Source organism: Odontesthes bonariensis, chromosome 15 (genome assembly GCF_027942865.1).
Source record: "Odontesthes bonariensis isolate fOdoBon6 chromosome 15, fOdoBon6.hap1, whole genome shotgun sequence".
Taxonomy (NCBI): Eukaryota; Metazoa; Chordata; class Actinopteri; order Atheriniformes; family Atherinopsidae; genus Odontesthes; species Odontesthes bonariensis.
This window is the reverse complement of record NC_134520.1, coordinates 22,154,259-22,176,998: the sequence shown is the minus strand read 5'-3', so window position 1 is coordinate 22,176,998 and position 22,740 is coordinate 22,154,259. Positions and strand designations below refer to the sequence as shown.

Here is a 22,740-nt window from a genome sequence, read left to right as displayed (position 1 = left end):
TGATATACAGGATTTAGGAGCAGCATGCCCTGTGATGCACTGGTGACCTGCCTCTCGCCCAATGACAGGGATAGATGGAGCTGCGTACCACCTGCGTATCACAACATTTGACCATCATTTCCTCCTAAGTCTTCAGTTTAATAAAACTAGACCGAAACCTACGGAAAACACTTTTAAGTTTCGTTTTCTTCCAATTCTGACTCAATCAAACTCGCTCATCCGGTCGATGCTCAGCCATTCCCTCAGCTGTTTGTCAGCTGTACTGATCAGCTGTTACTGTTGTGTTTCTCCTTCAGCCAACAGACAGCAGTCACCGAGACGATGGAAAACGCACAGTGGACTCGTATCTTTGAAGACAAAGCTAAGAAGATGGGAAGACAGGACTCTTGGCAATTGGTGTTTGATGAAGATATTTTGCCTAATCGTCCAAACTTCGGCTGGAAGCAGTGCGTCAAAAACACATGCGCAAGGTGAATTCATTTTTACAACCACTGCAGCTGGTTTTTACATTATAGTACTATAGCCTCATGTATATTGTCTATTAGTGTGTATATGTGTGAATTTTACTCTGTTCAAATTATGTGCAAAAAGCAGCTAACAAAGTTTACTAAATGTTAAAATAAAGACCTACGTCTTTCGTTAAGATTAGAGTAAAACTAGTGTTTGGTGAATAAATAATGTCCTGTATGACAAAAAATGTTATCTTCAAGTGTCAGTCTTATTTGGGGGCGAAAAAAGTCTCACCAAAGAACCATGAATTATTGTCTGAATTCTGAATTCTGGTTTAATTGTGTAAGCAGGAAGGAGGATACTTCAAATAGCACCTGTTCCTTACTTTTTCCTGACATCACTCTTTCAGTATCACACCATCATTCAGCCTGACAGCTGATAATGTGGGTGGGACACTTTGAGGCTGTTTTTTTTAATGAATAAAATTTTTTTGAGCACATATTTTTTAATCGAAACACTCTCTGTAGTTATCCTAACACACAATGTTTTCAGATTATCAACAGAACTCCATACTTTCTGTCATTTTCAAGGTTCAAATGCACCAGCTGTGGGAGGGGCTGGAGTTCCAACCGAGTGATGGTGCTCTTTCACATGCAGCTGAGAAACGGGAAGGGCACCATCAAAATTAGGCCCCTCTATCAGAAGTGCAAGAACTGCAGTGAGGGTCCTATGGAGAAGCCCAGCATTGAAAATGGCAGCATCTACGTCCTCATGGAGAATCTGGTGGAGAAAATAAGAGAGAAATGCTACCATGAAAACACTGGTCGAAAGCACAGGCATTTCAAAAGCTATGATGGCAACAATCCCCATGAGCCTGCGCACTGTCAGGGCTGTAAGCTAGGACTCTGTAAGAAGAGCTGAGTCTGCTTTTTATTAACAACTGTATAATGAATGATCTTTAATGTGAAAAATCTGCATTGTAAAGCAGGCTTTCCCTCCTGTCTACAATATTTCCTCCTCTATATTATTTTTGACTCTTTTCATTGACATTTCTTAAACATTTGCTGTAATTGTGCTGCGAGAGTGATTTTATAGATGTTACAAACCTTTTTGTTAGATTTAAGGCTTTGTCTTTTGAAGTTTGTGTATCTTTGAGAGAAAGTGCTATATAGATAAAGCTGAACTGAGTTTTTATTTCGTCTTGCTGGCTACACGCATAGCTACATAAACCTTGCACAAGAAATTAAGCAAATCTATTTGTGTTTTGAATTTTTTGTATGTACTGTCTACAAATAAATCAAGTAAAAAAGTGTTTTGGCATCTTTCATACAAAACTACAATGATTGTAGCTCCAGCTCCAACGCTGACAGTAGTACTTGTAACATCCTGGAAACTTTACGCTTTAAGCTTGGTAACTTGAACAAATAATTGTACAATAAATATATTTTTCCAAATTACACTGTTACACTGTTTGATGAAAAAATCTTCATCAAATCAAGTATTATAAATGACATAAATGCCAGCCTGAACTATTTGAAAGTCAGTGTTAGCTAAAGGCAGCATGTAACTATGTGGGCTACATCAGTCAAAATAAACACAGATCTAATGATGCAGTTTAAAGTGAGTAGTTAGTTCCTCACCTAGAATTCCAGATTGATTGGACTAGTGTCATCAACCCAGAGGGGTAAACATTGTGTGGACATCTTAATCGGTCATCATTTAGAAATTTACGAGCCCACAGGGGAGGAAGAAAGGGCATTTGCATGTCTGCTTTTATGGAGGCTAATGTTTGCACATGATATGATCATTACATTCAGTGTTGGTTATCCTTATCTTCAGGGCACTGATTGGGTACAAATTACAATTTGCAGTGACTGAATAATTATATGATGTTGAAGCTGCAAACGAGCTTAAAGTGCACGACAGAATAAACTGACCTATCAACAGTAATAATGAAAACAATGGTTTTTGATTCCAAGTGTAGAAAATAAAATGATGACGAATAACCCAAATTTTACAGTGCAACTGTATCATTACTACATAAACGTGTCTACAGATACAATTACGTATCAGTGCTTTTCAATTTTGTCTCCGGTATTTGGCCAAAAGTTCTCATAATTCATATTGCATCCATTTTTCTGCTTCCCTATGACCGGGAATAAACTGGGAATAATCTTTTTAAAAATAGGTGGCCAGTGCTGTATGGGCCAAATAAGAGATACATATAATTGAAAAACTTTTTAGAGATGGGTTTATTAAGAATGGATCATTTTACAAGCCATGTGACTGCTGTATTTGAATAAACTTATTAAAAACCATGTGCGTTTTTGCCCTACTCTTGTTTTAGCCTTCTACAGTATACAGTAAATTGATGTTAAAGTAGGGCAATTATTCAAATAAAATTTTTGTCTGTCAAAATTATATCCACATGATATCACAATGTACACAAAGGGCAGATACCTACTGTATGCTGTCTGAGGAGCCGCATGTGATCAGCAGGTGTCAGTGTTGAGTTCAATACTACTAGACTAAGTTTCAGTTTCATTTCTTCCTCAGTCCTCCCATTCTGAGGACTTGAAACTTAAGGCAGCTCGGTTGTTAAGTTTTGTTTTTCTCAGTGCTGCAGTCAAAGTTTTCATCCTGAAGAGGAGTCATTGTCACAAGTTGTCTGCACACTGTACAGATCAGCTGTTGAAGTTGTTATTGTTCCTCCAACCAAGAGCTCTACTAAAACTGAAAGGATGGATAAAGAAGAATGGAAAAGCAGCTTTAACAAAAAAACAAGGATACTTAATCAAGCACACACTTGGCGTTTGAAATTTGATAACAATATCTTGCCTAACAACATAAACACAGGCTGGAGTCAGTACATGAGGACCACAAGAGCAAGGTCAGTGTTCTGGACATCTGTTACTGTACTTATAGCAATTAGTTATTATGAAATCTACATCATTTTAAGATCAATTACAGTTGTATTATGTCAATTAAAAGTCCTATATTTGAAGAAAACAAACACAGCAACAAACCATGACTTTATCTGTAGTATATTTATGGCACAAAAACAATTCCATAACATCACTCAGCTGATATTTTAGCCAATCAATCGTAATTTGAAACTATGTTTGTAGTTTTTTGGGTTATAGATCCTTCTTTGCAAAAGTAACTGATTTGATCAAGGTTATCGAAAAACAAATCTTGGTAAAAAGCAAATGACCTCAGTTTAGAAACTTAATATATACTATGACACTCTTAGTCTCGCTTAATTTGTTGCTTCAATAAAGAAATGCCTACTTAATCTCATTATCTAGGTTCAAATGCACTAAATGTGGGAGAGGCTGGCCCTCCAACCGTGTGATGGTGATCTTCCACATGCGTCTGATGAATGGGGAGGGAACTGTCAAAGTGAGGCCGTGCTATCAGAGATGCAAGAGGTGCACCAGTGCTCCTATGGAAAAACCCAGCGTTGGCAGCCACAACTTGGACGTCCTCATGGAGAAGCTGGTGGAGAAAATAAGAATAAAGTGCTACCATGAAAACCTTAGTTCAGGCAACAAGCAGTTCATAAGCCATGAAGTCAAGAGTCCCCATGAGCCCACTCACTGTGAGGGCTGTATGTTAGGAATCTGTACAACGGAATGAGTTCATTTTGTAATACATAATTACAATAGTCTATTTATGATTGAGAAAAACTCACTATAACGCACACTACAAAGTGTGCTTAAACTATTGCATAAAGCTTTGCTGGCTAAAAAAGTAATATATTTGTAATTTATGAAGTGGATATTTACTGTTTACATATATATATACTGTATATGTATTAGATTTGAACTGTCATTGTGGAAAGATGAATTTTAGACATGTAAAATAAACAATTTTGGAAATGAGAATGCTGACAACAGCTTTTTTCTTTAGTATCCAATGTTTAGAGTCTAAGCTTTGTTTTTCTCAGAGGAAAACAAAAGTATGCACAGTTATCAGGTGTTTTTAATGTGAAAGAATTTTTGGTTTTTATTTTAATCTTTAGAGTAGCTGTGACATACTCCTGTTACATTCTGTTGCAGCATTCTCACTTTGAAATGAAGGAAAAACAAAGAAATACCTGGATAAAAAGGAGCATTACCTTCGTCAGACAGAACAATATTATCAGTAATCTTAATCAGTCTCACAGGGCTGCTCAATAGTTCTCGCTTGGATTGGCCATGGTTTTACAAAAGGAAACATCTGACAACCATGCATTAGAATCAGGGCCGCTGACAGGTTTGGCTGGGCCCGGGACAAAATTCTCTGAATGCACATTTCATCAACCATTTTTCACTTGACCAAGGGAATCATGTTAAGGGTACTTTTATTTATCACCAGACCTGCGTGTATGTCCGCTGAACTTTCTGAGAATGTTTGGGGAACAAGGCGGAGCCCATTCATCTGGCGAGTGTCAAGTTAAATCAGTCTAAACGAAAGTTACAGGCTACCCCAAAACGTCATGTTTATAACCCATTCGTTACATTCAACTCTATCTAAATGGCAATTTCAATACTGGCTTATTTGAAACAAAATAAGGTTAAACCAGAGCCGCGTTACACTGGCTGTCATTCAGCTGACCGGGGATGATTCTCAAATCAATTCAGCCTGATTGGCGTGCGTGCCTGAAACATTTGGACATATTTGCGGACTAATGCGCATATTCCTATTTTTTTTTTTTTTTTTTTTTGCCCCCCCCCCCCCCCCCCCCCCCATTCCTGGGCCCGGGACAAAATACCCGTTTGTCCCCCCCTATCGGCGGCCCTGCCAGCAGGAGAACCCTCCCTGAGGTTGTCAGAGCCCGAGTTGGTTCATTTGGCTCTAACATGTCAGAGATGTACTTTGGCGCTTGACCATCAAGAGAGTTGTACACAAGCAGAGCTGTTTTAAAGTCTATTCTCTGAGTGACAGGAAGCCAGTGCAGAGACCTGAGCACTGGACTAATATGATCGTATTTCGCCTTTCGTAGTACACCTTTTTTGTTTTTTCATTCCATGTTCCCATAGTATTTTGGGCTGTTTTTCTGACTCCAACAAACACTTTAAATGAACTCTATTTTTGCTACCAGTATTGCTTTAATGATGCATTTTTTTATTAACATTTGTGTAGCAGTCCATTGTTACAACTGGCCCTGATCTGGATATTTTTTGCACAACAGTCCTAAATAAGGATCATAGTCTGATTGAATGCTACAGACTTCTTCCTGCACCGGTTCTTTGAGACATTACATTCTAGGAATTTGATCTGTCATCAACCTGATGAACAATACATTTTGATTGGTAGAAAATATAAGCCCACTTTAGGACAATCACAAAATGTTTTGGGTACCTACATTCTTTCCTAAGCTGGCACAAGTATCTCATCAAAATAGGTGATCATGGCTGTGTGTCCCAAATAAGAGATAATTATATTTTGCACAACTTTTTAGAGATGGATTTATTAAGAATGGACCATTTTACAGCCGTGTAACTGTTATATTGTTCACAAACTTATTTATTTTGCCCTTCTCTTCCCATTTATACAAGCCATTGTTTCAGCCTTCTACAGTATACATTATGTTTTTGTTAAAGTTTAGTAATTATTAAAGTTGAATGTATCAGTACATGTAAAATCTGTACATGTGCTCTCACCCTAGTAACTTTGTAAATTGTTCTTTTTTTTCTGTCAAAATTATATTGACATGATATCAGAGTAGCAGCATATGATCAGCAGGTGTCAGTGTTGAGTTCAATACTACCACAATAAGTTGCACTTTAATTTCTACCTCAGTCCTCCCATTCTTGGTGCTTGAAACTTAAAGAAACTTGATTGTTAAGTTTTGTTTTTCTCAGTGCTGCAGTCAAAGTTTTCATCCTGAAGAGGAGGAGTCATTCCCACAAGTTGTCTGCACACTGTACAGATCAGCTGTTGAAGTTGTTATTGTTCCTCCAACCAAGAGCTCTACTAAAACTGAAAAGATGGATCCACAAGAATGGATATGTATCTTTGACGAAAAAACAAGGATACTTAATCAAGAGCACACTTGGCATTTGGAGTTTGATGACACTATCATGCCTGACCAGCAAAACCGAGGCTGGAGTCAGTACATCAGGCGCACAAGTGCAAGGTCAGTGTTCTGGACTTCTGTTACTGTACTTATAGCTTATAGCATACTTATTATGAAATCTATATCATATCAAGATCAATTATAACTGCATAATGTTAATTTATTTGTATGTTTCATGAACTTTTACTGCTTAAGGCCAAAAATCCTTAGGAAAAAAAATTTGATGGGGTGGTGTTTATGTAATGAATGCTGAATATTAGCTATATCCTTGCCCTGTATAAGAAAAACAAAAAGAGTCCTATATTTGAAGTAAACAAACTCAGCAACAAACCATGACTTTGTCTGTCGTACTTGTATGGCGTAAACAATTCCATAACATGACATAGTTGATATTTTTAGCCAATGGGTATTTGAACCTATTGTAGTTTTTTTGGGTTATAGATCCTTCTTTGAAAAAGTAACACTGATTTGATTAAGCTTACACAAAGATAAATCTTGGTGATAAGCAAAAGAGCTCAGTTATTGTGGTGATTATTCACTCAAACACTGGACGATGATTGTTTTGCTACTAGAAATAGAGAAGGGCTGGCAGAAGAAAAGAATAACAATGAAAAATTAGAAAATCACTCAAGCTCATTGAAATGTGTTTAACTCTGGTAATTAGGCAGCACATCCTCCTGGCTTATTATAGCACTAGACTAGACAGACTACATTTTTATGCCATCGATGACACAGCTGAAAGGTATTAAGCCCACACCTTTGCTTCTCTATCAGCGTAAATAGGTTTGATTTCACTATCATAAGGAAGGTGGTTGTGAGCACAACACATCAAATACCCTTCATCTACAGATATATCTTAAGTTTACAGTCTAACTTTATCATCAAGTTGCAGACCTTTTTCAAAATAACTTTAAATGCACATTTAAGTTTTACTATTAACACTCTTACTCTCACTTAATTTGCTGCATTAAAGAAATGCCTACTTAATGTCATTATCAAGGTTCAGATGCACTAAATGTGGGAGAGGCTGGCCTTCCAACCGTGTGATGGTGATCTTCCACATGCGTCTGATGAATTGGGAGGGAACTGTCAAAGTGAGGCCATGCTATCAGAGATGCAGGCGGTGCATCATTACTATGGAGAAACCCAGGGTTGGCCGCCACAACATGGACGTCCTCATGGAGAAGCTGGTGGAGAAAATAAGAATAAAGTGCTACCATGAAGACCTTGATTCAGGCAGAAAGCAGTTCATAAGCCATGAAGTCCAGAGTCCCCATGTGCAAGCTCACTGTGAGGGCTGTAAGTTAGGAATCTGTAGTAATGAATGAGTTCATCGTGTAATAAATAATTACAATTACCTATTTATCATTGAGAAAAACTTGTGCTTAAACTATTGCATAAAGCTTTGCTGGCTATCACATTAATATATTTGAAATGTATTAAGTGGGTATTTACTCTTTACATATATATACTGTATGTGTATTAGATTTGAAATGTAGTGTGTCTTCTTTCATGTGTAAGTCCGAAGCTAAACCTCTGCAACTGTCATTGTGGAAAGCTGAATTTTAGACGTGTAAAATAAACAATTTTGGAAATGAGAATGCTGACAAAAAACTTTTTTTCTTTTGTATCCAAAGTTTAGAGTCTAAGTTTTGTTTTTCTCAGAGGAAAACTGCAACACACTGACAACCTCCTGAAGAACATGAACAATGATGTATTATACAGGAAAAACATGCCATTTTGATGCATTGCGACAAACTTGTTACGTAAAATGCAAACATGTTTGCTGGCAGGAGGGTTGGGCAGAAACCAGAGGACACCTGTGTCTCACAAGGCGTCCACCATTTATTTGCTTGTGACCATCAGGTACGATTCTGACGCTGCTGTGGTCAGTCATCGCCAATTGTAAGTCACACACTGAGGTGCATAACATTAACTGTGGTTTGAGTTTGCTTTGTATGAAAATATCAACAAGGAAAGCAGCTGCTCTGCCTTGAATTTCATTTCTCCCACATCATTTGGCAGGGGTTTGTCCACATCACGCTCTGGTTGAACTGTATGTATATCTGGGACACGAAGGCAGTCTCACAAGAGCTGGTGTGCCAGGTAAGCGGCAGATATGCTTTCATTCCATGTTTTGAGTTAATATTTCAAATGAATATATAATATAATATGATATTACTCTGTGGTCCTCAGCTAGGTTCATCTGACAACTGCAGAAAGACAACAAAATGGCAGTCAAGGATACAACTTTGAAGGTAAAGTATCTCCTCCTGCTACATCATCTGTGTGTCATGAAGTCATTTCTGAGGCTGGATAGAGCATGAAAATCTTAAATAATTCATCCATCAACTTTACTTTTCTTGATTCCAGTGGATCTTTCCATCAGTCATGCCCACCCTGGTTGTGTTCGTTATTTTCATGCCAGGTGAGTTTTATGCCATGCACAACTTGAGTATTTGAGTTTCTTTTAACCAGCAGGGTAACATCAGTGACAAACAGACAAAGTTTAAACAAACATATTGTATGTGCAGTAATGTCATATTTATCAACTGTCCATAAAACTGGACTAAAGAGCATTAAAATACAATTTTACTCCTGTTAACAAAAGCAGAGATAATCCTCAGAAAGCATTTTTTAAATATTTTGTTGTATTTTTTTGATGAAACGTACACATGAGCCGACGCATTTTAATATATCAGTCAACTTCTCGCATTCTTATCAACCAAATAAGTCTTCGAATCCTCTCATCAGCTCTGTGCTGCTCCATTGAGGTGAATTGCTCTAGGCCAGACCAAACCAGCCTGCTGGAGGCTCTGACTCCTGTCTTTAACCTGAATGCCATAAGGCCTGTCCTGAACCCAAAGACCTACACCAACATCAGCATGCACTTCACTTTGTATGGAATACTTGGAGTGGTATGTATGTTCAGCAATGTATTGATAATGATGATAAAGATACTATAGGGTGTGCTGGCTGTGTGAAGAAAGAGTGAGATTCGTTACTTTTGCTTCACATATATTTGGGAAAACGTCAAGCTTTAGGGAAATGTAAGTTTCTCACTCATCATTTTTACATCAGGAAGAACTTTATAATAATTTACTACTGTTTAGTTCTGACAAATAAATCAGCAACTTTATGTTGTCGGACTAATATCCATAATTTTACACAGAAAAAGAAGAGATACTGTCATTGTTTTTATGTCTTAAGGTCACTCTTCTTCTCTTCCAGGATGAAAAGGCTCAGCTCCTGGTCACCTACATTTGGCTACATTATGTAAATAGTGCAATCCACCCTTGTTTCTTTCTAGAAATAGCTGTGGAGCTTTATTTAGCAGTTGCTATTACTGCAGGTGGCATACGCACTGTGAACATTGACATCAGTTTTGTTATTGTAGTGGTGGATAAACGAGTTTATCAGTTGGGACGAAATCCAGTGTGGTACCAAGAGGATATCCCTTCCCAAAAACCAGTTTTGGCTTCCAGATATTGTGATCAACGAGTTGTGAGTTCCACATTCACAAGCCATTGATACATCCTCACAGTAAAATAAAAGATTCCCTGTACAAAAAGTTCAGCAATAGAGTCATCTGGAAACAAGCATCTTTAATAAGAAGCCTACAATTTTAATCTGTTCGTTCAACCCAAGAACATCAGTTCTTATTGAACCTTTAAAATTCTGTCATTTTATTTGGTTGATATTTTTTTGAATATTTAGGTATGAAGACGTCTGTATCTGCTGTATGTGGTGTACTCATTAGGAGCCTTTCAAATATGGGCTCCAATGAGTGCAGCTCATTTACATCTATTGGGCTTTTGTCTCAACTTGCAAATCTTGTTAGTAAATTCAATCCTTTAATTTTCTGCTCTTCTTTTCAACAATATTAGAAGTCAGAATTCTGCCAGCTTTGCGCTTTGATTTCATCACTGTGGTTTTGTTGCACAAGATTACTGTTAATATTTCATAATGTGGAGTTTTCCATTTAAAATCCAGAAAGACGGGTATGTGAAGTAAATTAGGTAATCAGATGGAAAAGTACCTTTTTCCCGATATTATGTGGTGAGTCATTTTGTAAATTAAACTAATCTTCAGCAGCTTTGTACAAATCAAAACTGACATACAAATAGGATTTCCTGCAGACAGAGACGGGTACACTTCAGCATTACTGCTTTTGTTAAAGGTATCGTGCTCTCATTTAACATCGCTCACTCTGATCTTGCAGTATGGAGGAAAACAAAGCACCAATTGTCCCATATGTGCAGCTGCATAACGACGGCAAGGTGCATCATTCTCTGCCTGTCAGAATTGTGAGCTCCTGTAACCTCGACATCTACACCTTCCCCTTCGACATGCAAAACTGCACACTGACTTTCAACTCCTACATCTACTATGGTGAGTCCTAACTCAAAAATTTAAATTTCTGTTGTCACAGAGCTCATAGGATGCAGTTTCCCATGTTATTGGAGATGCACTATGAAAACAACTTGCTGTATCAATAATGTTATAATGCAATTTCATTGTGTTTTTCCTCACCTCTTTCCTTATTGTCTTGTCGTGACTCCATTGAACAATAATGTCTGCTCAGAAGACAAACTGTGGAAAAAGCCACAACAACTATGATTAAATCACATTAAGATGGATGACTGATCTCAGCTTTGTTGACCCTTCTCTCTGCAGCGATGGATATAAAGATTTTCCTCGGGCGATCTGCAGAAAAAATCACACAGATCTCAAAGGAAATCATGACCACCATGGGTGAATGGGAGTTGCTAGATATCACCGCCAAGAAACTAGTGAACGATGATGAAACAGGTCTTTTCACGGACAAACTTGCATTTAATGTAGGTTAATACCAATGCGTACGCATTGTAGTAAAAATAATGCAAAATTATATTTATCATTTGGAAAATCTTTTGCCTCTGCAAGTTCTAGAAATACGTTTAGATTGCTTTGAATTCTGGTTAAGCAGCTGGCGTAAAGAAATATATGGCTGATTTATGGCAAAAATCCTTTCCTCAGATCAGAGTGCGGCGTCGGGCCACCATGTATGTGGTGAACCTCCTCATCCCCAGCTGCTTTCTCATCACGGTGGACCTCTTCAGCTTCCTGCTGCCTCCACAGAGTGTGGACCGATCCTCATTCAAGATGACGCTCATCCTCGGTTACACTGTCTTTCTGCTCATCATGAACGACCTGCTGCCTATAACCGGAAACACCATCCCTCTCATAAGTATGAGCCTCGTGGGAAACAGCCTGAAGTGGTTCATAGATGACTGTGGTTGATTTGGATATTGAGCTGCTGTTTGCAATAAGTAGAGCAGCAGCTGCATTACAAAGTTACAAACTTCAAGGTTTTGAGTGTGACAGGCTATGTTGGCACAATCCCATTGTGAACAAATCAGTTACTTAGAAAACTAATAAGTTGATAGCAAAGAGCAGTTTCATGGAGAGCTGCTGTTGCATTCAATTCAAGTTAAAGCTGTTGTTCCTCATTCATATCACTTGTTCAGGTCATTCTAGTCTGCATGACATATTTATGCACTTAACCACAGCTATATTTTGTGCTTTAGATATGAAAAGTGTATGTTAGTGGGATTTTAGTTTTCATTGGAAGGATAAATACAAGTTCATGTTAAATTTGCATTTCCAGAGCCTGTTAGAATGTTGACCTGTGAAGATGCAGATATCCAAATTCTGACTATGTTTGTCATTTGTGGGTCTGTCTCTTTCTGCCAGATGTGTTCTTCTCTCTCTGTCTGGCTCTGATGGTTGCCAGCCTACTGGAAACAATCCTCATCACCAACCTGCTGTGCTGTTCAGCTAATTTCTCTCCCGTCCCACAATGGATTCAAGTTCTTGTTCTGAAATATTTGGGCTTTCTTGTTTGTATGCCACGAAAAACTAAGAAACCAAGAGAGTCAGGTATGTAACATGAGGATTTATATCATGTCATTAGCAGCAAATCCTGTCCTGTCTGCTGTGTTCCTACCTACAGACCTTAGGTGGCTGTTGTGGTGGTGGTGTGGGAACTGCAGGTGGCAACAGAAGTCCACTGGTTCACATGCTGTTGTGCCAAGTGCACAATGTCTGTTGAACACAATCTCATCTAGGAACACCACAACAGTTTCCCATCTAGTTGGCAGGAAAAACTAAGATTGAAACTTTGAAATATAATACTTTAGCGAGATGTTGCACCTTTTTTCTGTTGGATTTTTTCTTGCAATTGTTTGATTAAAATTCATCCATTTGTCTCATAAAAATAGGGTCAAAGATCGGCGCTGTGGTGGCAAAGAACAAATCTGATGAAGGGCCTTCAGAGAACGGGGAAGACAGAGCCCTGCGGGAGCTGAGGAGCCTGAGTAATGTCCTCCACACCATCCGCTTTGAGGTGGAGGAGCAGCAGAAAGGGAGCCAGAGCTCGGATGAGTGGATCCAGGTGGGTTTCATCATAGACCGCCTGCTGTTTGGCATCTACATCCTCTTCATATCAGTCAGCTTCATTACCATCATCATTATTTGGGTGAACGCCTACGACCAGTAGGTTTCTGTTGTATGTTTGAAAAGGTTCCATTTAGGAAGCTAGCAATTCAAAGGTTTGTTGAAAGTAGATCAATATGCTGTATTTGCTTTAGAGGATTTCAAACACTGCTTTATTGGAGCCAACGTATTTATGCAACCCACATATATAATATACATATAGTACTGTTTAAAATGATTAATGTTCATACAATTGTTTTGGAATTGAACCAATTCACAAATTCATTAGTAGTATTTTTGAGTCTTTTGTGTTATGCTGTGCAATTTTTAATTGCGGGAAAGCATTGTAAACTAACTAACTAAATAAAATTACTTGGAAAGTTTAATTCAGCTTTTGGTTGACATTTGTTTTTACTTATTTTTTTTCATTTGAGCATCAGCTTGCAATTGTGATGTTACAGAAAATTAAAATCTACAGGAAATGCTAGCATATGCTGATTGGAGCTGAGTGAACATGTTCTAAAACTGTTATCATCTATCAACAGTTTCTCGAATCAAAATATGACACTGAATACCACCTACAATTATAATTCATACCAAAAAAGCCTCAACAACTTTATCATAAATAAGCCGATTTATAACAAAGTAGTAGCTCGAATCGAGTTTGTTTACTTGCGTGAATTCAACTTTTAATCTTAAGGATGCAGTTATTATTAGTTCCATTCCAGTTCAGTGCTAAAACTGTTTCTTTTTGGGGTCCTGATGAAGACCAAATATCAGGTCTATTTATACACTGCATGGTCAAAAGTATGTGAGCATCTAATCCGATGGGCATCAGTCCTTCACCTCACCCAATGAGACACAAGAGTAGGACAGATGTCGGGCACTGGTGTTGGGAGATGAGATGTAAGCTTTGGAGCTCATCAGAGCTCCACCGGTTTAAAATATCATCACACGTTGTACCGTTAAGATGTTCCTGAATTGGAACCGGGAGGCACCATCTATCATACATAAGCTTGTTTTAATCGTTTTTTGTCTGAAGCCTATATGAGCATCTTGCAAAGGCAACCTTTTTTTTTTTTCTCGAATCTTGAATCTTAAGTTAGCTGAGGTTGTTAGTGTGAATTTGCTTTTCTGTTTCAGAGTAGTCATTTCTTCTTTTAATGGATCATACCCAGGGGTATTAACAAAAGGGGCACAGATGGCACTTTCTTCTGCAGTACAGAGAACAAGCCTTTCTTTTAATCTTTAAAGCCTTAAAACTCTCATTTCTGCCATATGAGCCTTGGATAATAAAACAGCTCTCACATATCTCCAAGTCATGAAATGGTTTCCTGTTGTTTTGAAGTTGCGGTATTCAGGAAAAGGATACTTTCTTTTTTTTTGTAATATATTGTTAGAAAAAAAAAAAAGTTTGTTAAATTGACCTTTTTCAAGAAGGGCCTCAAGTCTGTCCAAACAGATTTAAAGGACAGCCCTCACCAGTTGCACACCACTCAAACTAACAACCACTGTTGACCTAATGTTGATGTTTTTAGTGCTGCCCGCTGAAAGACAAGCCTTCTAAGCTTCTATTCATCCTCATCGCTCTGCTCATGCATGGTAAGTACCGCTTCTGTAAGATATCAGTACAGTATTTACATTAATACTGTGTTTGTTTTCGATTTTCATGATTTTATCTTCTCGCACTTACGTTTGTAAAACTTGAAACCATTCACCTCAGTGAGGTATAGGGATAGTTTTAGGCTAAGTGAGACTTCTGCATGTGCAAAAAATCAGAGAATGAGCTCTCAACTGAGCTTTTCTACTTACTGTAGATCTAAAGGTGTGTTTCTCCAATTTGAACAAAACCTTTTAGTCGACAATTCGAACCTTCGGGTCAACAAATTGAAGCTTCAAACACATTAAAGTGGCTGCACCCATTAAAAGTGTAAAAGTAGAAGTATTTGAGGGCAGAATCAGTGACTGTTTGGGTCCTTTACAATCAGAAGTTTAGCTGTTGAATATTGACTTGCCATAATGACTCATTTTCTCACTGTGATGCTGATTCAGATGCAGGCTTTCTGTAGGGTACTCCTGTTACAGAAAAGATTCGGACAATTAAAGTACTGTTGGGGAAACAGCTTTCGATACAAGTTCACTTTTGAAAATTAAGACGTTTCATCTCTTCTTTCTTCTGTAGCCCCGTGCAACTCTGCCATTCTGAACTGCTCTCAACCTGATGCACCTTCACACTTGAGAGCACTTCAGTCAGTCTTCAACTTGAGCTCCATTCGACCCGTCAGGAATATGTCGACCCCGACTACCGTCAGCATTCACTTCACCCTGTTTGGTATTTTGGGAGTGGTAAGAGACATAACGTAAATGTAAAATATAATTAGTGTAAGGCCATATCAATATCAATGCTAATTGTTTAATTTGTTTTTGTTTTTTTCTTTTCAATACAACTCTCTTCATATAGCTGTGCTGGATAAAGAAAAAAATTATCTTTTTTTCTCAAATAATCATCCTTTTTGACTTCATACAGTCAAAACATCATTCCATAAAAGGAAATGTGGGATTCATGTTGATTCATGTTGATTCTTTTTTCAGGATGAGAAGGCCCAGGTCCTGACAACATTCATCTGGGAAAATCTAGTATGTACTTTCTTTACAATCAACATCACTGCTTGTTTGTCTTTGTCAAGGCTTGAAAGTCAGGCAAATAGATAGTCAGTTTATCACAGTGTAAAATCAAACTACATGATACAAAAACCGCAGATAGTTTGTGGTGATGGTTCTGTTCAAGTGGAAACATGTTCTATGTTGTGGACAGGAATGGAGAAATGAATTTTCCGTGTGGGACCCAGACAAGTGCGGTTCTGAGTGGATTGCGGTTCCACGAGAACTGCTCTGGGTACCAGATATAGTCATCAATGAATTGTAAGTCCCATCTCTGCAGAACAGCCCAAATTTCACTGTAGGCTGAGTAATTTCAGGCGACAAACAGTACATTGCTGTGTCATATTTGAGTTAGCAGCAGAGCTATCATTAAGCCTACTAATGTTGCTCATGTTGAGTTCACATTTGCTTCCTTAACTTCAGCCTTCTCCACCTAGTTTGAGCAAACTTCTCATTTTATCAGCAACTCCAACATTCCTTGCACAGCCACACCCAGCAAGCTGCTGGGTGTGGCTGTGCTGCTGAATTGGTTCTATGCAGAGCAAACAGGCTGTCCAGTATCGCCGTTCTTAGACTATAGGTAGTGTTCCACAGATTCAAATCAGAAATGCTAAGCTTTAGCACTGATTGGTGACTTTGATGTGTCTTGTGGGGGGACAGGTGGAAATAAGCAGTACACACTAACACAATAATACAACTGATTTGGTCATAACTCTGTCCGGAGTCTATGGCCCACAAACATGTGCAGATAACCCTGTGTTATCCTTCCTGCAAATCTGCTAGGTTTCAGTCACTTGGAGTCCTTTCTGAAGCCATTGTTTGTTAGCAGCCCTGTGGGAGTGTCTTAATACTAAGAAATTACATGTATTTTGCAAAAGAAATTAACTTTAAGGGCCGTTACATTAATCAGATTCTGCGTCTCTTGTATCCTACAGTATGGAGAAAAACACGGCTCCATTTGTCCCGTACACCTACCTCCATTTTAAAGGATGGGTTTTTGATGAAAAGCCTGTCAGAGTCGTCAGCTCCTGCAGTCTGGACATCTACTTGTTTCCATTTGATACTCAGAACTGTACTTTCACCTTCAACTCCTACATACACTATGGTAAGTAAAAACTTTTTCCATGAGAATCTTTCATTCATTAGTGGAGCTGTTTTTTCCTGCGATAGTTCATTCATATTAAACTAAGAGGAGCAGCTTCATCTGACCCATCACATTGTTTCCCTTCTAGAGAAAGACATTCAGCTCGAACTCATTGGTTCTTCAGATGAAATTCTTCAAAGGTCTAAAGAAGTGATGTCAACAATGGGTGAATGGTCATTAGTAGGAATCACAGCAAAGAAATATTCTCTCCCAGCTTCATTTGGAGAATATTATCAGGAGCTTCGTTTCTTTGTAAGGCACTGGAGTAATTGCTGTTCATTATTCAAAAGACAACAAAGATGATGATCAAGGTGTACAGGATGTTGTGTTTTTCAGGACATAATCTAAAATCGAGAGGTTAGAGTACACTTTCCATTATTTTTCTGCATCGTTTGCTTCTGGCAAGAAGGTAGGAGGGGTGAGGAAGGTGATCACACACAGCGAGAAGTCTGCAACAACAAGAAACACACATTTCACTTTACATTTTGCTTTGAGACCACTGTGAGAAAAATGTTCCCCATTCTGCAGACAAACAAAACAAATAAATATAACAAAACACCTGAGAGCAGCACTATAATTGTGTTTAGCAAAATTGAAACAAAACGGGGATGAAAAGCAAACATTTCACCACTATGTTGTTTACATTATAAATCAGATTTGTATACAGAAAAGTGCAAACTAGCTGTGGAGCTGTACGCACTTTCTGTACATCTATCTGTGAGATCCACTATGTGCTCCCTCTGCTGCAGATCTCTGTTCGGCGCCATTCCACCATGTATGTGATGAACCTCCTCGTCCCCAGCTGTTTCCTCATCACAGTGGACCTCTTCAGCTTTATCTTGCCTCCACAAAATATCGACCGCTCCATATTCAAGATGACCCTTGTCCTGGGCTACACTGTCTTCCTTCTCAGCACAAATGATCTGCTGCCCATTACTGGAAACACCATACCTCTCATAAGTCAGTCAACAGTAAATCTATGGATATCTTTTGGTCTTTGGTTTTGGTTTCCACTGCATAGAATGTTACAAATATTGCAAAAGGTTTGGATTAGGAGCAGTTAGAAATAGGTAGCTAGGGTGAGAAAAGTACATGTTTTACCATTTCAGGGTTCACTTAGTGTAATACTGATGCTGCTCTACACAAAACGACTGGTTAGAAATATGTTTTAATCACACAGTTTCTTATCATGAATTGTAAATTTACTTCGCTTTGGGCATGTTGAGAAACGTACCCATTACACAGTCTCTGGTGAGACATTTTGCATTTCATTGCAAAAAAAAAGCTTACATTTTTTTGGAAAACTCGTTACAGGTTTTTTACCCAAAATTCAACTAATTTTATGCCACAACATTCACAAAAAAATGTCTGCAAATCCCTGGAGGGACTGATAGTGCAGTAACTGATAATCGGTGGAGTGATAGAGTAAGAGGGGACATTCTTCTGAAGTCAGCTGGTCTTTTGAAGTTGCATATTGTTACTGTAAAGCGGACTGATGCCATGTCTCATGGTTGCCGTTTCCAGCAGCTGTCTGCCGGCCAACTTGACAATATGTATATGTACAGTCCAATTTTTACGTTTTTTTTCTGCCTTTAAATAGTTATTTTTTTCTGTCAAGCAACTCTGTAACAAGGTTTTTTTTGTTCCGGAACATTATTGTTCCAGATGTTTTCCTGTCTCTCTGCCTGGCTTTGATGGTTGCCAGTCTTCTGGAGACCATCTTTGTTACCAACCTAATGACAGGCTCCACCCACTATGATCCAGCTCCTCGATGGATCAGAGATTTTTTTCTACATGTCTTGGGTCCACTAGTACGACTTCCTCCAAAGCCCAAACAACAAGAGGACATCGTGATCCAAAACCATGATGCACAAGGCAGGATACAGAATAAAGATGTGATTTTAGTCCAGTTAGCTGTGTTCATTTGTTTTCTTCATGTGATGTAAACCGTTATCACCTCAACCTTTGTTTCCTCTGCTATAGAAATGAAGGAGTCTTCTCCAAAAGCCAAAGGCACTGAGATTTCAGAGCAGAAGAAGCCACTGAATGAGGAAAAGACTCTGCAGGTGTTGAAGAACCTGAACATGGATCTCCAAGCCATCCACCTTCATGTGGTGCAGCAGCTGAAAGGAAGCTCCAGCTCAGCAGAGTGGGTCCAAATCGGTGCCATCACTGACCGCCTGCTGTTCATCCTTTACATCCTCTTTATATCAGTGAGCTTCATCACCTTGATGATTATCTGGGCAAGCTTGTACAGCAAGTCTTGATTTTATTTTGGTTATGACAAAAAATGTTTTCAGGCATTCAGATTTGTTTGAAATCAGTACATTACGTCACAACTCGACACGAAAATGTCATATTTTGGTGATTAATTTCAGTCATTTGAAATGACATTGTTTATATTGTATTTATGGCACTGATACCAATGTGTCTTAGATCCTAGAAACACTCACCAATACTATGCAATATGAGTGAATATGTTTAAATTTATAAACTGAAAAATAAAATCACAAAAAAAAGTTGCTTTGCACAACCCATTTGTTAGTTTCCGCCTTAATTTCTCCTTCCTGTCTAAAATATGGTTGTTTTGTTTTTGTTTGTTTAATTACTATCAAATTTCCTGCTATGACATTCTTTCTAGTTATTTTTGGTACTGATGCTTGCTCACTGAATGCTAAACTAGATAATTACTTCAACATTTAACTAATCAACATAAGATTTAACCTTCTGTGTAGAAATCTGTTGTGAGTTTGCTCATATATAAATAATCACATTTGTCTAAATTGATTAATAAAAGTGTAGCTCAAAGACTGTTGAATAGACGACAAGATAAACTATTATAGATACACTTCAGAGAGAATGTGATGGATCACCACCATGTTTTATTTATCACACAATGAAGTTTTTCAGCACCGTTTCTGTGTTGTGGTTTTTTTTCTTTTGCCCTTACATACCTAATGGCACGTTCAGCTCATTTGCTCATTGGGATGCGAGTCTTCATTATTTGATCATCACACACAATCGGATGTATAGATTTTAAGTTTAGTTTGAGGTCAACTTTCCAAGTTTAATGTATATTAGTAGTTGAGACTGAATTTAGCCAATCCCAAAGAAGATACACAATTATTTCAGCGAAAACCATTAACCCTGTAAGACCCACTGTTGCAGAATTACAACAATTTTTGCATCCCCCCAAAAAACTTTTTTTTTGGGGTTTTTTTTTGGTTCAACCACATTAACATACTCATTTGGTCCTATTGTTCAGTCTCAGAAAGCTATTGGGTCACACATTTGTATATAAGGCCTGCCCTCAGGTCGAGAAGTCACACAACCTCCAGATTTTTGAGAGAGCATCAACCCCTTCATTTACTGGACTGGATTTATCTGATTGAAGTAAGTAAAATGCTTTAAATATTTTTTTTTGTGTTTATTACAGTGTCTAGAACGTGTCCATATGTATTCATTGTGGAAAATGTGCATTACATTTTATTTAGAGCTTGTTTTGTAAGCGTTGCAATATTACAACGTTGGGTGAATGTGGTAGTCAAAATATCCCTGTTTTGAGAGGAACCTCTTCAGAGGACCTTCCATTTACATTTTTTCTATATAACTTTAAACTACACATGATTTATACATTCTAGCCTTATATTAGATTACATATTATTGTATTAGAAACTAGTGTGCAAAGGTATATATTGCCATATATAATCATTTTCATTTACTTATAATGAATTCTAACCACCTGCAACATTCAGTATTTTCCCCTTATCACAGAAAGCAGGACTTTCTAACAAAGAAATTCTTTTTGTGCATGTCTGCTCTTTGTCTTGGCTATTGATAAGGAAATGTTCCTATATCAATTCATAGACATAGCAGTTGTGGGGGATGATGGGGGAGGGCTTTTCCATTGTTCTGGAGCAGGTGTTGATGCTCAGGAATGTAAGGTGTTGTTGTAAATTGGCGTGGATTTGTTGGACTCGTTCACAGCGAAATACAAGTTCACCCTGAAATCCCGGCGTTGGTACATGTACATCTTCTGGCACACCATCACCCTTGCTGTGGTCAACGCCTGGCTCCTCTACAAGCGGCACTGCCAAGCTCTCAAGATGCCAAAGAAGGAGATAATGAACATGAGAAAGTTCCAGGCACAAGTAGCATCCTCTCTCATTCTGGTAAGAATCTATTTCTGCTATTTGCCATGTTTGTGACTTGTATCTCTGACTTGTATCATCATACATTTTTAGCATATACATGCATTGATTATTAATAGTAATATTGATGCTTCTCTTTCCAGGTGAACACAACACCGAAAACTCCGAAGAGAGGACGACCATCTTCAAACCCAGATGCGGCAGGGAGTCCTTTGAATGCTGGGAAGAGACCATCCCCAGGTGATGGGAGTCCAAACTGTCCCTCTTCCAAGAAAGCATGTACACACCCCCCGCAGGATGTGTGCAAGGACCAAACTGGACATTTCCCAATGAAGGTGAAGAGAGGACGCTGCAGACACTGCAGTAAAGGGTATACTAATACCCAATGCAGCAAGTGTGATGTTCGCCTCTGTTTTTCAGAAGACAAGAACTGTTTCTGGGACTATCACTGTACATAAATGTTCTATTGACTACACACTGATGCCAGAGCTGTCCCAGACCGGGAAGCCTCTTGGCATGTGTGTGTGTGTGTGTGTGTGTGTTTCTTTGTTTGTTTTATTGTCCAATCGCTGCACTATGGAACTATTGATTACACTATGGAAATACTGACTTGAAATATGTCTCATTTCTTTTACTTCTATATCTCTATATTATATCATAAATGTATCTGTCAACACTCTTTCCTGGTCATGTTAATCTTGTCTGCCTCAACTGACCTAGTATGTTTTTTTTGCACATTTTTTTGCAACTCATAGAATGTTCTTTGCACAATTATCTTTATTACTCTACTCTACTCTACTAAGTTCTTGTTGTTGCAATAAATGACTGTTCAGAACAACATGACTGAGGTTATTTTTCATGTTATACTGTTCTGGGACAAAAGCAAAACCCTGCAAAAGAATCCTTGTGCAAATGAGTGCAAATGCAGGAGATTCTGCTCCCCATTGAGCCCAACGTTGCAATATTACAACGTTTCCGTAAAAACTTAACAAAACATATATTTTTTAAAAACACATCATTTTCAGCATCAAAGGCCTCCTACAACAACATCTTAATGGTTGAAAAAAAATTTTTTGGTGTTTTTTTATATCTGGGTCTTACAGGGTTAAGTACAACATTGTCATGGTATCTATAGGAAATCTTATCAAACTAGTGCTCCTTTCTTTTTTCATTTTTTTCGTAAATGGTACAAGAACCCCACACTGCAGTTAATCATGTTTTTATTTGTTCTGCTCAAATCAAATCCCAGTATTACCGTGTGTTTATTATAAGCCTAAAGTTGATATTTCATTGTTTTCATATAGCAGTCATGATCCACTCAAGTATATTGCAACACCGCCACTGTGGACATTTTGCTGTGTAACGAATGGGACATGTCCTAGACTCATCTTCAGCACTAAAGAAGAGTCAGTGCCACTAAACAAGCGGGCCAAAAGCAGTACAAAGTAATAAATGAATAAATAAGACATCATTTTATGCTACGATGATGGATTTTCTTTTGTATTCATTCAAAATTTTCACGTTTTTTCCGTTCTAAGGTAGATTAATGAATTGTCTGAAATGTTATGAGCTTGTGCTTTCAGTGAAAAACCAGTTCAAAAGAATCTCAGTCCTTTAGATATCATTACATGTCATAATGCTGAAATGCTTGCAATGACAGTGACGGCGAATCATTCAACAATGCCCTAATAGTGGAGACAATGCAGTTACAAAATACTTGCTGCAGAGGCCAGTACGTGCTCTCTCTAATGAGGAGAGATACATCACTCAGAGATCCCTATCAGACGTCTGCA

The 22,740-nt window shown here is 38.2% G+C and overlaps 5 protein-coding genes across 5 annotated transcripts; all 5 read left to right on the top strand.

Annotated features, from left to right (window-relative positions):
* Positions 1–84: 84 nt before the first annotated feature.
* Positions 85–1,768, top strand: LOC142400558 (receptor-transporting protein 3-like). The gene is made up of 2 exons (XM_075485545.1): positions 85–470; positions 1,041–1,768. The coding sequence occupies exons 1-2, from the start codon at positions 322–324 to the stop codon at positions 1,369–1,371; spliced, it is 480 nt and encodes a 159-aa protein (XP_075341660.1). The 5' UTR covers positions 85–321; the 3' UTR covers positions 1,372–1,768.
* A 1,246-nt stretch (positions 1,769–3,014) lies between these two features.
* LOC142400559 (receptor-transporting protein 3-like) lies at positions 3,015–4,307 on the top strand. Its single transcript, XM_075485546.1, has 2 exons — positions 3,015–3,340; positions 3,759–4,307. The coding sequence occupies exons 1-2, from the start codon at positions 3,192–3,194 to the stop codon at positions 4,087–4,089; spliced, it is 480 nt and encodes a 159-aa protein (XP_075341661.1). The 5' UTR covers positions 3,015–3,191; the 3' UTR covers positions 4,090–4,307.
* Positions 4,308–6,259: 1,952 nt separating this feature from the next.
* Positions 6,260–8,107, top strand: LOC142400562 (receptor-transporting protein 3-like). Its single transcript, XM_075485549.1, has 2 exons — positions 6,260–6,574; positions 7,515–8,107. The coding sequence occupies exons 1-2, from the start codon at positions 6,426–6,428 to the stop codon at positions 7,840–7,842; spliced, it is 477 nt and encodes a 158-aa protein (XP_075341664.1). The 5' UTR covers positions 6,260–6,425; the 3' UTR covers positions 7,843–8,107.
* A 638-nt stretch (positions 8,108–8,745) lies between these two features.
* On the top strand, positions 8,746–13,055 carry LOC142400904 (5-hydroxytryptamine receptor 3A-like). The gene is made up of 10 exons (XM_075486158.1): positions 8,746–8,772; positions 8,888–8,942; positions 9,269–9,432; positions 9,746–9,790; positions 9,912–10,018; positions 10,737–10,906; positions 11,192–11,355; positions 11,534–11,744; positions 12,251–12,436; positions 12,778–13,055. Exons 1-10 carry the CDS (start codon positions 8,746–8,748, stop codon positions 13,053–13,055), a joined length of 1,407 nt encoding a protein of 468 aa, XP_075342273.1.
* Positions 13,056–15,010: 1,955 nt separating this feature from the next.
* LOC142400903 (5-hydroxytryptamine receptor 3A-like) lies at positions 15,011–19,063 on the top strand. Its single transcript, XM_075486157.1, has 9 exons — positions 15,011–15,056; positions 15,174–15,337; positions 15,584–15,628; positions 15,807–15,913; positions 16,588–16,757; positions 16,885–17,048; positions 17,546–17,756; positions 18,462–18,671; positions 18,780–19,063. The coding sequence occupies exons 1-9, from the start codon at positions 15,011–15,013 to the stop codon at positions 19,061–19,063; spliced, it is 1,401 nt and encodes a 466-aa protein (XP_075342272.1).
* The last annotated feature ends 3,677 nt before the right edge of the window (positions 19,064–22,740 follow it).